General features: G+C 39.6%; 1 protein-coding gene across 7 annotated transcripts in view; it reads right to left on the bottom strand.

Moving 5' to 3' along the window:
• The window catches only part of citb (citron rho-interacting serine/threonine kinase b), a 53,604-nt gene extending 45,662 nt beyond the window's left edge, over positions 1-7,942 (bottom strand). For 3 of the 7 annotated variants that reach the window (XM_085181376.1, XM_085181375.1, XM_085181379.1), the window contains exons 1-4: positions 7,621-7,940; positions 3,395-3,504; positions 1,801-1,944; positions 1,131-1,250 (exon numbers count right to left, since the gene is read on the bottom strand). In XM_085181376.1, coding sequence (XP_085037502.1) covers positions 1,131-1,250; positions 1,801-1,944; positions 3,395-3,403 — 273 coding nt within the window. In that variant the 5' untranslated portion in view covers positions 3,404-3,504; positions 7,621-7,940. Of the gene's footprint in view, positions 1-1,130; positions 1,251-1,800; positions 1,945-3,377; positions 3,505-7,620 lie in introns of all 7 variants that reach the window. The other 4 variants (XM_085181373.1, XM_085181374.1, XM_085181372.1 and 1 more) reach the window with 4 other exon arrangements.
• Between the last annotated feature and the right edge of the window lie 4,113 nt (positions 7,943-12,055).

Genomic DNA, 12,055 nt, shown 5'->3' with positions numbered 1-12,055 from the left:
AAATGATGAAGCTTAAAACTGCATCCAGGACGGAAACAACCGCATTATGCTGCTAACACAACTTTCTTTGCAAGCATCTGCCAAGACAGCATGCTAACGCTAAGCTAGCCAAGAACCCAGGGTGAAAGCTGAGTGAATGCAGACAGATCCTGAACTTCAACAGGTAACAAGCAGATGAGCAGTCAGGCTGCAGCCTCCCTTTCTACCTGTTCATGTTTCTAAAGCAGAATCACTGCAGCGATCGCTTTTTTGTGCTGGTTTTCATCTTTGCTTTGTGCGGTCAGCTTTGTATTCTGTTAAGAGAAAGATCTTAGAGACGTGTGTCCTCGTTAGGGATTTGTGTTGGTGTGTGGGGTTGTTTATATTGTAAAATAGTGATTATGAGACAGTGTGTTTCAGCTTTTTACAGAGTAACATGAAAGTAATGTAACAGGTAGTACAACAAATTACTTTCTCCTGGGAGTAATTTAGAAACGTACTGCATTACATGAAAAATAAAAGTGTGTATTATGTTAAATGATGACTTTTTGAGTAACGACTCCTCACTGATCACAACAAAGAGGGGAAATAGCTCAGCAAACATGCACAAACATTTGACCCACAGCTTGCAATTGCATGAATGTAATTTCTTCGTTGCTGCTTAGTGATGGTGCTGACTCTCAAAACAGAGCTAATGAGAACCCAATGACAATAGATACGTGATAAAGATAGTGCAATCGGAATCACTAAATTCTTATCAATTCCCATCCCTAGCTGTGGGGTTTCAGCATCATGTGCCTGTCTAATTAACACTCACAACCCACACACTCAGCCTTGGTGGCTTGACCTGCTCCATCTGACTGCCATTATGAAATCCTCTTAAAATGTTCTTTCTGAAAAACATAATTCATTATTTATGTAATACAGTACTTCCCTTCACTGCAAAGTACTGCATGAATACTCATTGGAAAACGAAGGGGAAAACAGTCACTAAAGAAAAGTCTTTTCACTCAAAAGAACAAAACTTAATGAAATCAAAAAATGATTGCAACAGTAGAGACTAATTTCCATTAATTATTCAATTCTGAGCCCACAGCATCAGGCGTACTCTCAGCCAGCTGACCTATGTGACACCCGAAATGTCGTCCTACCTGCTCTTTGATCTCCTGAAGTTTGTTGCTTTGCTCCCGGATGTCATGAAGAAGCTGCAGTGCTTTATCGTCCTCCTGTGTCACTTCCATACGAGCCTGTTCCAAACTGCGCTTTAGACTCTGAAATCAAGACAAACTTGTGTTCAGTCAGCTGACACTTTGTTGGGAATACGCAGCTGAAAATAAATCAACGTGATATCAAAATCCTGAAATAAATAGTTAGCGTTAAATAGGTGTTGTTTCACTTTTTGGATGCTGTACTATCATCAGCTAAGTAGTATTTCCAATATCTTGTTCATCTACCATTGCATTTTAGTGAATTGACAGCAAGAGTCATAGTATATATGGCATACACACACATGCATATGAGGAAGCAGCCTATATGTTAGCGATTGCAGTAATACAAAGTTCTTGTAGAAGCAGTTCTTACCACTTCCCAACCATCATGAGACACTTCTGGTGCTTGATTAATTCCAGTCACACATCATAAAAAACGTTAATATAAAATCTCCTGTTAAATCTAATAAAAATTGATTTTGCCCCAAAATAAGGCGTACTAAAACTTTTTACCTGGTAGTTCAGTTTCAGTTTTGCTTTTAGCAAATGTTTTCAGTGCTTTCAGTTCTTTCCAGTGCTATGTCTCTGTCTTATAATCCCTGGAGATACTCACACTGCATTCGGTGATATAAGTGGCCAGATCCTGTTCTAGGATTGTCCTCTGAGTCTCTGAGGCCTTCAACTCTATGTCCTTTTGCTGGAGCACTGACTCAAGGTCAGACATCTTCCTCTGAATGAGCGAGATCTCTTGCTCAACCTGAAAGGAAAAACAGTACATTTGTGCAATTGTCACAACATGCATGTAATATGCTTATCTGTCTGTGTGTGTCTGTGTAAAAGTGCAGTAGACTTGTTTCGTGCCACATGTCATTGGTAGTGATTGATGTTACAATTACATTTGCCATTATAGCATTACAGGCCAAGAGGAGGGTTGGAAAGCAGAGAAACAGCAGGACAGGCAGCACAGTCACAGATACTGTGACAGCGCTTAGTCTATGGCAGCACTAACACAGTCATAATGCAGACACATGCTCACGAAAACACAGCACCACGGCATGGGTGTTGCAGCCAGTAAAACCAAAGGGTCAGTGTGGTACAGGAATCCAAAATGATGTGTCACTCACAAGTCTTTCAGCAGACAGCTCAGAGAAATACAGTGACATGAATAAAGGTGGATTGGTGTAAATCTGCACACATTTAGATGTGACACTGAAGTACACTGCTCATTATATCTTCATCTGGTTGGGGCTTGTGGAGGTGTTATAAGAGGTATGTTTTGAGTCATACAGATTACATTAGCCAGATCTTATAAGTCAGCAAAGTTTCCTTCTGACAGGTTTAAATATGTGCTTAACAACGAGATGGAGGTGTTGAAGTAGCTGAGATATTACTGTTCCTTCACTGATGGATTCTTTGTGTCACAAGCTGCTTGGTTTGATGTACTGAACCAGATGCCTAACTGAGTATTTTGATAGAGTTGCATACAAAAACAAACAGTCAATACAAAACTGAATCTCACCACCAATCAGTAGAGCACATTCAACAAAATAATATATCTGTTTGTGAGAATTAACTTGTGTAAGCTATGAAATAAAATGGTAACATTTGTTGATGAGCTTGTGCAGCAAAACAAAAATTAAAAGGGACCATTTTTCAACTCCATATTTTTATTCTTGGACTAATGTAGCTTAGCATGATTCACAATTTATAATGATCCTTATTTCACTTGTAAATGTCTGAGCACCTTCTCAGTTTTGCCTCCCCACAGTTACCAAGTGGATGCTCACACAAGGGCATCTGATTGTTGGGGTTTGTCTCTATTATTGTAAGGTCTTTACCTCCCAGTATAAAGTGTCTTGATGGGATGGATGTTGTGATTTGATGCAATATAAATAAAACTGAATTTAATATTTTTAAATGTTTCATCACCTTTATCATGACTACTTTACGCGAAAGATTATGCAGCTTCTTTGCTAAGCATCACTTACATCACATCAGTCAGGATTAATTAGTATATTTTTCACAGCAGTTGCTGAACTTCAGAGATTTTTATTCTTACCATAGCCGTTAAAGGTAAAGCACATAGTGTAGCCACAAGGGTAAATAGCCAGAAATTCCAAACATACAGAAAAACACACCAGGCAAGGCAAACTGGCAAACAGATGGCTGACTCTAGAAACAAACTCTTACCATGTGAAAAGTTATACCTGTGACATGTGTCTGGCAATCCTGGCCTTTGTTTTGGTGCTTTTAAAGTAATGAGGCTGTGCCAAAGGAGATGGTCTTATCAGGAGAGTTGATAGATGCAGTCATTAATCTGTAGGTGAGAGTGAACGGAGAGCAGTTAGAGACACATTACAATAAACAGTTTCTGCTAACCCTCTCTTGAAATATGAAGGGCTGACTCAGTGCTCTTATGTAAAACACTTACCTTTCATAATCATACTGTATAGATGACTTATTCCATAAGTCAGTTGGGATATTTCCTGTGACCATACATAACAGAATTCATGTGTCTATGTGTCTACATATTTAAAAAGTAAATAAGTGGTATATTTAAATCCCAACTCAAATGCTCACTTTCATACCAAAAATAGCATTTATCAAACAGGCACTGAAGACTTGCGAAATTCACATAGCACACAGTCATTCCAGAGCAGCGACACTTTATACATTAACACTTACTCCATTAACATGATACCACAGATGACTAGAAGATAAAGGATGCTGTTCACAGCTTAGATATTTAGTAAGCAAACCACTGTGCTGATCAAATACGTGATCGTATATTCTCTCCTGGCAGAGACTAAAAATAGCCCGCTTGTGTTCACAACAACAGCCTCTTTTACCACCACTGGATATATTTGGCAGCTTTTGTGATCAAGTAGCATGCACAAGAATGAGTGGCAGAGGCAGGATGTCTATTAAAAGCACAGGCTCACCTCCCACTCCTCGGTACAGTAACAAGCTCAGCTCAAGCTCAACTACTGTATGTGCTCTACTGCCGCTGCACTGTGTTCATAAGAGATTTAATTTACTATTTAAATGCTTTATTATTTCGTTTTAAGGGAATCTAGTTTGGTTCCTCTGATTCTCTGCCATATAAATGCTGTTGCAGTGGGGGATGGTCATATTAAAGATAGCAAAATTTCAAATAATGAAGTCAGAATATGTACAGAAAATGTTTAAGCTTAGGGTTTAGATGGCTGGTAATGTCTGTAAAGAAATGAACATAGCAGAAACACTTCCATTTCTCGACAATCCTCTGTTAGTGAAATTTTGCTATTTTTTCCATAATCAGGATGTTTACCAGAAGATTGCATGGATTTCTAAGTGGAAACTAAGCTGTGCACACTATGCAGATGAACAACACACACTGTGAACTTCTAAAGACGCTGCTGGTGCTTACTAATACTTCCCCCGGAAATCTGACATTCTGTAATCATCATGCTTCAAGGTTTTTTTTTTTGAGTGTTCTGTCCGGTATCACAACAGGCCACGCAGCATGTGCCCAAGCTGCATCAGCCTAGAGTTCAAGTTTCACTGGCACAACATGATGCAGGAGCAGGTGGCTTGTAACGGGTGATGATGCATGAGGTTAGCTTCCTCATGCACCTGATGATTTTTCAGCCTGTAAGCACATCACGTCAGAGGCGCGTGTTCCCTCTGTATAGTTTATATGAGATGTCAAAAAGTCCCATTTGTATTCAACGGTGACGGTGCGGTTAGAAAAACAATTTTGCAACTGTGATCCCCAAAAGATTTTCACTCCTGTGAAATTGTTTTGACTCAGAGAGGCACAGAAGATTTATGTGTCTTTGGTTCATGTCTGCTCGTGGGTCTAAGAGGCTCAAAGCCACTAATGAATCTATATGTGCTGACACTTCTTAACAATGTGGAGAACTTCATCAGCAGCCAGCCAGTGGTAAAGTTGGTGGTTAGGGGTGCCATCCGAGCATGAGGCACCAGATGGGATTCAGATCTGGCTGTCTTTCTCTAAAATTCGAGTGCTAGCTGACTGCCCATAATCAGCTGAGCTAACAGACTGTGCAGCTGGGCTCCTCCTCAGCAATAATTAGCTCCCACAAAGCAATTACTAATAACTATACTTTTAAAACCTCATTGCAACAACAGGAAAGACAGTTTGACCTCTGAGCTAACCAATCTGTATCTACTGAACATCTCTAGATTTGTGTTGCTCAAACTTAACAGTGTTCAAACCCTGAACATAGTTTGGCGTGCTTGTGCAATCAAAACAACTCCAGAAAAGCTTTAAATGAGACAAATGAGAGCTCCGAGAAGAACACTGGCTTCATTCGAAGAGCTCTTTTTCGTGGGCTGAATAATGCGTGCTGGGCTGTGAGTCAGAGTTGTTGAAGAGGAGGAGAGTGGAGAGAGGTTGCATCCCAGTCATGGTGTTGCTCCACATTCAGTCTAGGTGACCAAGGGCCACGGCCACTGTATGGGCAGCGGTGAATCACAGACCTGTTGCAACTTTGTAGTGGCACAGATTCTCCCTAAGAACAAGCTCAGTGCCTTTCTTTCAACCACTTCCCTCTAAGTTGATCTTTCAGGCCATCTTTTCCATGTATACTGCTGATTGTCATGACAACGACAAATTAACAATACCCCAGTGCAAGGCTCTCTAGCTCCACAGTTTCCTGCTAGCATTTTAGTTTTGAAGGCTGCTACTAATATAGCCTTATCCATGTTATTTAGTGCTTGACTACAGTAATATTAATTTGAAGGTCCATCATAGGCCTAGTGCATGGGAATATCAGAAATTGATATAAGATACTATTTTCCATAAGATAGAGGTTTTAAGGCAATTCAAGTGACACTAGAGGTTTTTATACTTGCAGCATGAAGAACTAGCACATTCAAAATAAACACTGGCCAGAAATATCATTTGTTACATAAGCTTTATAGGAAACCACCCTGAAACAGTTAAAATGGTATTCAGAGCTGCACTTCAATGCTTCCAGTTACCAAGCAGCCAGTTGCAGACAGATCTGCTGCCATGTTAAAATGTGCAGACCACAGTTAGACTTTAATCACTAACTGACTGGTTAGCCTTCCTAAAACCTTCATTGATGGTGATAACTGTCCTACATTCACGACGTGGCACCAAAAACACTTTTACTTTTAACTAGCTCCATCAGTGCTACGGACTAGCTACTGAATGCTCTGGAGCTCCAGAGACAGCCATTTTCGGCGATCAAATTGAATGAATGTTACAATTTATGCTGAGCATTTGGAAAACCACTTCACAAATCTAGCTCATCGTTATACTTCAAATCCAAATGACAAAGAGGATCAGTGTGGGCTTCTAAAGGAGCCTTTTGGGGAAATGACACTTGAGGATGTGGTGCAGCCGAACTCTCTCTCGTCGCTGCTCGCATTAGCATTGGAAGATCTTTACTGCCGAGAGTTTCTCTGTGTCTTCTACCATCAGACTGGCCTGCCTCCGCAAACAGGAAACTAGAGATGAAACTCCAACAAACCAACCCTCCAGATGAACTGTTTTAAATTAAATATAGTCAGAATACTATAGATGAAGTTTAGAAATCCCCCCCCCCTCTGGTTTGAGTTGTGTTTAATACTTTTACACAGTTTATTGTATGTAAATTTCCTCTGTTTTCTTTCACAATTTCCTCATTAATATTCGGTTTTGCTGATCTTCTTAAGTCCCGTCAGTAACGTAATTTGCAATCCACCTAAATGTGCGCCAGAAAGAAGCCGCAAGCTTCCTTCACCTCTCTTCTAACCTTGGCACAACCTGCTGTTACCATAGAGATGCCTTCCACCAACCACAGCCTTCATCTTGTTACACTTTTTCTGACTTTATCAGACTTTGTTATTTCAGACCTTTTTTATATATAACTATTACAGCCAAGTGGATTGTTAAAGTGAGCTAAGATCATCTGAAAAATCCTTACATGATAAATAGTCATGTCAACTTTGTTTCAAAACTTCCCCACTCTTAGTATAGATAGATGTTTGGAAAAGCCTGATGTGATCGTAATCTGACCATATACAAACAATGGTGAGTTTGAACACAACCCTAGGGAGTGATAGCCATCTGTATGAGTGTATGCTACAGTAAGCACAGCGATGAAGAGAGATGGGCAAACAAAGGCACAGCATTTCAGTGTCGTGACCAAGAACAGTGCTCAGCCCTGACAGACGGGATACAGCTGCTGCGTAAGCTCAACGCTGCCTTAGTTATCTCATAAGTCTATAAATCCTCAGCTGTAGTGTCAGACAATCAATCAGTCAACTAATGGTTCCAGCATGCTTAAAGGGGAAATAATGCACTGTCACACCTGAAAAGCAATAAAATCCTGGTTTCATTCTTTCCCCGATCCAGTCATCACCCTCACTCATTCTTTATCCTTGACAGAAACCCGAAGTAAAATAGTATAACACTCACTCAGCGACTGCTACAGCTGACAGGTTTCCTTAGAAGCTCCTTAGACGCGGCACCTCCTCGTCCAGTAAGCCCATTCATGTGGGGTCTCCCTCAGAAGCCACCAGCCGGAATGAGAGCTTCGCTGGTTCATCAAATTTGGGGTTGTCATCCTCACTGGGGAGAAAGTAGAGCCGAAAGGAGAGAGAGTGAGAGAGAGAGATAGAATGAGAGAGAGAGAGAGAGAGAGAGATGCGCTGTGGCAGGGCAGAAAGCTGCGAGGCAGTGAGAGCGACCGGAGATTACTGCTTACAGAGAGTGGAGAGAGGGAGGGAGTGGAGGACTACATAGAAAATGCATTGTAGAGTAATGCAGCAGACCAGATCACATACCATAGTATGAGAGGAAGCTATCTCTCTCACTTATTTCTCATCTGTTCACCCTTACCGTTCCCCAAATTCTGTCTTCCTCTCTATTCTGTAGCAGCCAGAACTAATCACACTAATGTCAGCAGCCTGATCCACGTACTGTACATCATTTATTGTGCTTAAGACTTCTTAAACTGGGCACCTCATTAGTTTCTAAATGCAGTGACTATTATTAAACAGCTTCTAACTGAGGAGCAGAACTGCAGTCTAATAACTGACAGGACAAGAGTGCTATTACAGCAAATATCTGTTTTCATTTTCAAGTTGACGGAAAAAGACTCAAGTACTCCAAGGTTGTCGGTCAAATATGGTTTGTAACCTACAATAGTAATATTTTTTAAATTACTTTAAATCAGCAAAGTAATTAATCAGCCCATTTGCATGGACTGAAAGACTTTTCCCACATAAAGGCAGGAGCTGTGAACAGCTGAGTCAGCCACATGTTGCAGTTTCACATATATTTTCCCTCTTTTAGCTGAAACCCAGTAAGGCCCAATAGAAGCAGTAAACCATAATGGTGTCTAATAGCTCTGTAACAAAGTACACTTAAAGTACTGAAACCAGGGCTAACAGAATAATGGTACATGTCATGTCACAACTTAACAAGGTCCCTGGTGTCTGGCAATCTAAGTGACACGTCACCGTGGCACTGACTTGCAAACTACACGCACACAGTGACAGATTACACACTCTGTAACAGATGGCAGAACCTAACCTGGCAAGCAGTACTACATCAGTGCAACAGAAGGGACAAAGTGCTATCAAGGTGAAAATACAGTACTGTACATTTAGTGCGTGTGACAGTAATCAGTGGCAGACAGAGAACATGGGCAGTACTGACTTAATTAGATCTCCGTGTCTTTCATACTTAAAAAAAGGTTATGAAATCACTGACTTAGTTGTGTAACAAAAGCTATCTTTTTTCTTTCTTAAGGCCTGCATACCCCCATATGTTGGCCTTGAATCAGCTCACACCTCCACTTTCTCATCTCCAACTCTGCACATCCTCCTTGCTGTAGGTAACGGACCAGTTTTGCCTCTTTGCTCCTTGAATCTGGTGCATTAACAACACTTTTACATTGTTTCAGTTACTGTGAAACAGCCTGTGTCTGCAAAAGCACACATGCAGGAAGAGCCCTTAATTAGGGAGTTCAGCATACAGACTTTGGGATGACACTCAGAAACAGCGCACACACACCTGCTATGGAAACCTGAAAACCAAAATGTGTGGAGTAGAGTATTACAGAATGTTTGTTTTGTTGATCCTTAAATATCTGAAGGAAAAAAATGTGTGATGATTTATAAATAGAGCTACTTCTAGCTTACGCCACTGCACAATCCAGCATGTTATTAAAGGTATGTAAAGTTTCCACTTGGTACTTTTCCCAACCTTTATAGCTTATATATATATATATATATATATATATATATATATATATATATATATATATATATATATATATATATATATATACATACAAGTGTGGATCTACATTGAATAGAATGGTAAAAATTGACCTGTCATTACAAGTTAGTCTGATTACAATTAACATTAAAGTCACATTGAAGTCAATTTACTGACAAAACTGTTCATGGAATATTTTAGTTAGCATGATTTACTGGCATTAGTGTGAAATAAGGGTGCATTTTCAAAGTGATCTTGAGTACTGGGCTGAGCACAGGCATCATGCTGATGTTACCTAGCAACAAGGTATTGTATGTGTCTAAGACCACAGCTTAATTCTGAAGTGAAGATGGAAAATAACAGGTCTTTTCCAAGGCTGTTTTCACTTGTATTTCACTGTAATGTACACCACTGCTCATGCATTAAGTAATATGGATGGACCACCATCCATATTGTATTGACTGATGATTGGTGTCAAATCGTTTTAAAGCGAGCAAGATTCTTGAATTTAGGGGTTATTTTGTTCCTGTAAACATTAGGAAATATTATTGAGCATACAAATGACAGAAACTATCAACAGGGGAAAACAGCAGTACCTCTTCTGCAGGTGTTACAAGCTTTCCAAGTCATTGACCAGAAGGAGCAGTGCAAAAACACTGCCACCCACTGGCAAAATATTTTATATTGCATCATTTCTGCATTCTGTATGTTCTGCTATGTTGGTTTAGGGTGAGGGCTATCACGGAGAAATAAATACAGTAATCTAGAGGTTTGAAGAGCCTGGTTCTGTTACATAACAGGAAGCCAAACCTTGCATCAGTTGAAAAAAAAGGCAAAGTCAGGACTGTATGACTAAGGGTTGGTGTTACATAAGCACGGAACACAAAGTACTAAAAGACTCTGCTCATATTCACTCCAAACTGTCACTATTAAGGGAGCTAATTTTGCTCTTTAGAGGATTTTAAAATTGATTACTCAATCAGTTAATTAGGCAACTGACGTGAAAAGGGGATGGAGAATTGTCACTCACAATCCAGCACAGGCAGAAAGCTCTTCGTCTTCTTTTGCTGGTCGTTCCGACTGCTTCTAAATACTGAAGCTTCACAGAATATGTCAACAATTTACATATTTTGGTCATGAATCTCTATAATAATCTTCACTTGTTTCAAAACATTTTGTACACAAAGGGATTGGCAATGATTCAGAAAGAGCTCAGATACAGTTTTATAGCATAAATATTTATAACACATCACAATCCTAAAATACTTTTCAGATCTGCAGCAAGTGAGCTGCAAGTAGGGAAAGTAGGATGATCATCTCTTATTCATCACTTGGGGAAGGTGAATGTAATATCATCATCTTTTCCACAGAGGGAGCCACAGTCTATAATAAAGAACCACCGGGGTTGGTCTGATTTGTGTCTCTTTGATCATCAGCCCTAATAATAGGCTTTAAGCAGTTGATTAATCCCTTATTAGTCAAAAAAAAAGAAGTAGAAGAAAAAGAAAAAAGATGTATTTTTCATGATTTTTCTTGCAAATAAAAACGTTGGTATCCTCTGAAGAAATTTTTACCCTCTATTAAAAAACTGGAAAAGGTTTCAAACCTTGTTTTTGGCCAGGGGGTTTGCATTTACTTAAACCTTAAAAATGATTATCAAAAAATAAAAGGAAAATTAATAAACTTATGCTAACAAAGAATAATTTAAAATCCTTCTCCCCACATACAAGGTCTTGAATAACCAAGTCCCATTTTCTCTTAAAGACCTTATAGTACCATATCACCCCAAAAGAGTACTTAGCTCTCTGATGGTTGGTTCCTAGTATATTTAAAAGTAGAATGGGAGATCGAGCCTTCAGCTTACACCTACTTTAGTTAGGCTTTCTTCCACAGTGTGTCTTTTGTCCTGTCTCTCTTTCCCCATGGCAGATGCCACTCCCTGAGCCTGGTTCTGCCAGACGTTTCTTCCTATTAAAAGTACGTTTTTCCTTCTCACTGTCGCCAAAGTGCTTGCTCATAGGTGGTGGTGTAATTGTTGGTATTTTCTCTCTATTATTGTACAGTGTTTACCTTACAATATAAAGAGACTTTAGGCAACTGTTGTTGTGATTTAGCACTATATTAAAAAAAAAACTGAACTGTACAACTATTTATCTATAGGACAAATGTTATCATTTTCCCTTATATTTGCAAACAATATAATATAATATTAATACGGATAAATTCATTAAGCTTAGGTTTATCAAATCAGAGTTTATCCACTGAGCTATGATGGCACCCCCATCCACAAAGTTAGGCCATGGTGGGCCAGCAGGCCGTGACCCACTTCTTTTGTGCTCCCAGTAGAGCCTTTGTTTGTAGGACCCTACCCCATCTTTAACCCCATCCCCCTCATTACTACATACACACATATTACAGTATCTGTGAAGGACTTAGCGAGTCCATTAAAAACCTTTAACTTGTAAACACATGACCCTAAACCTAATCCCTGTGGCTTAATCCTTTATTTATCAACTCACCCTGAATTTAACTCTTAAAGCAGTTAATAAGCAGTTTCCCATCATGCATTTCTCCATTTTCTTCCTTATAATTTGTGTTAGTTTATATTTAGTGGGCGCTTTTGGAA

Source organism: Neolamprologus multifasciatus, chromosome 12 (assembly GCF_963576455.1).
Source record: "Neolamprologus multifasciatus chromosome 12, fNeoMul1.2, whole genome shotgun sequence".
NCBI lineage: Eukaryota > Metazoa > Chordata > Actinopteri > Cichliformes > Cichlidae > Neolamprologus > Neolamprologus multifasciatus.
The sequence above is the reverse complement of the archived record's forward strand: the minus strand, read 5'-3'. Positions and strand labels throughout refer to the sequence as shown.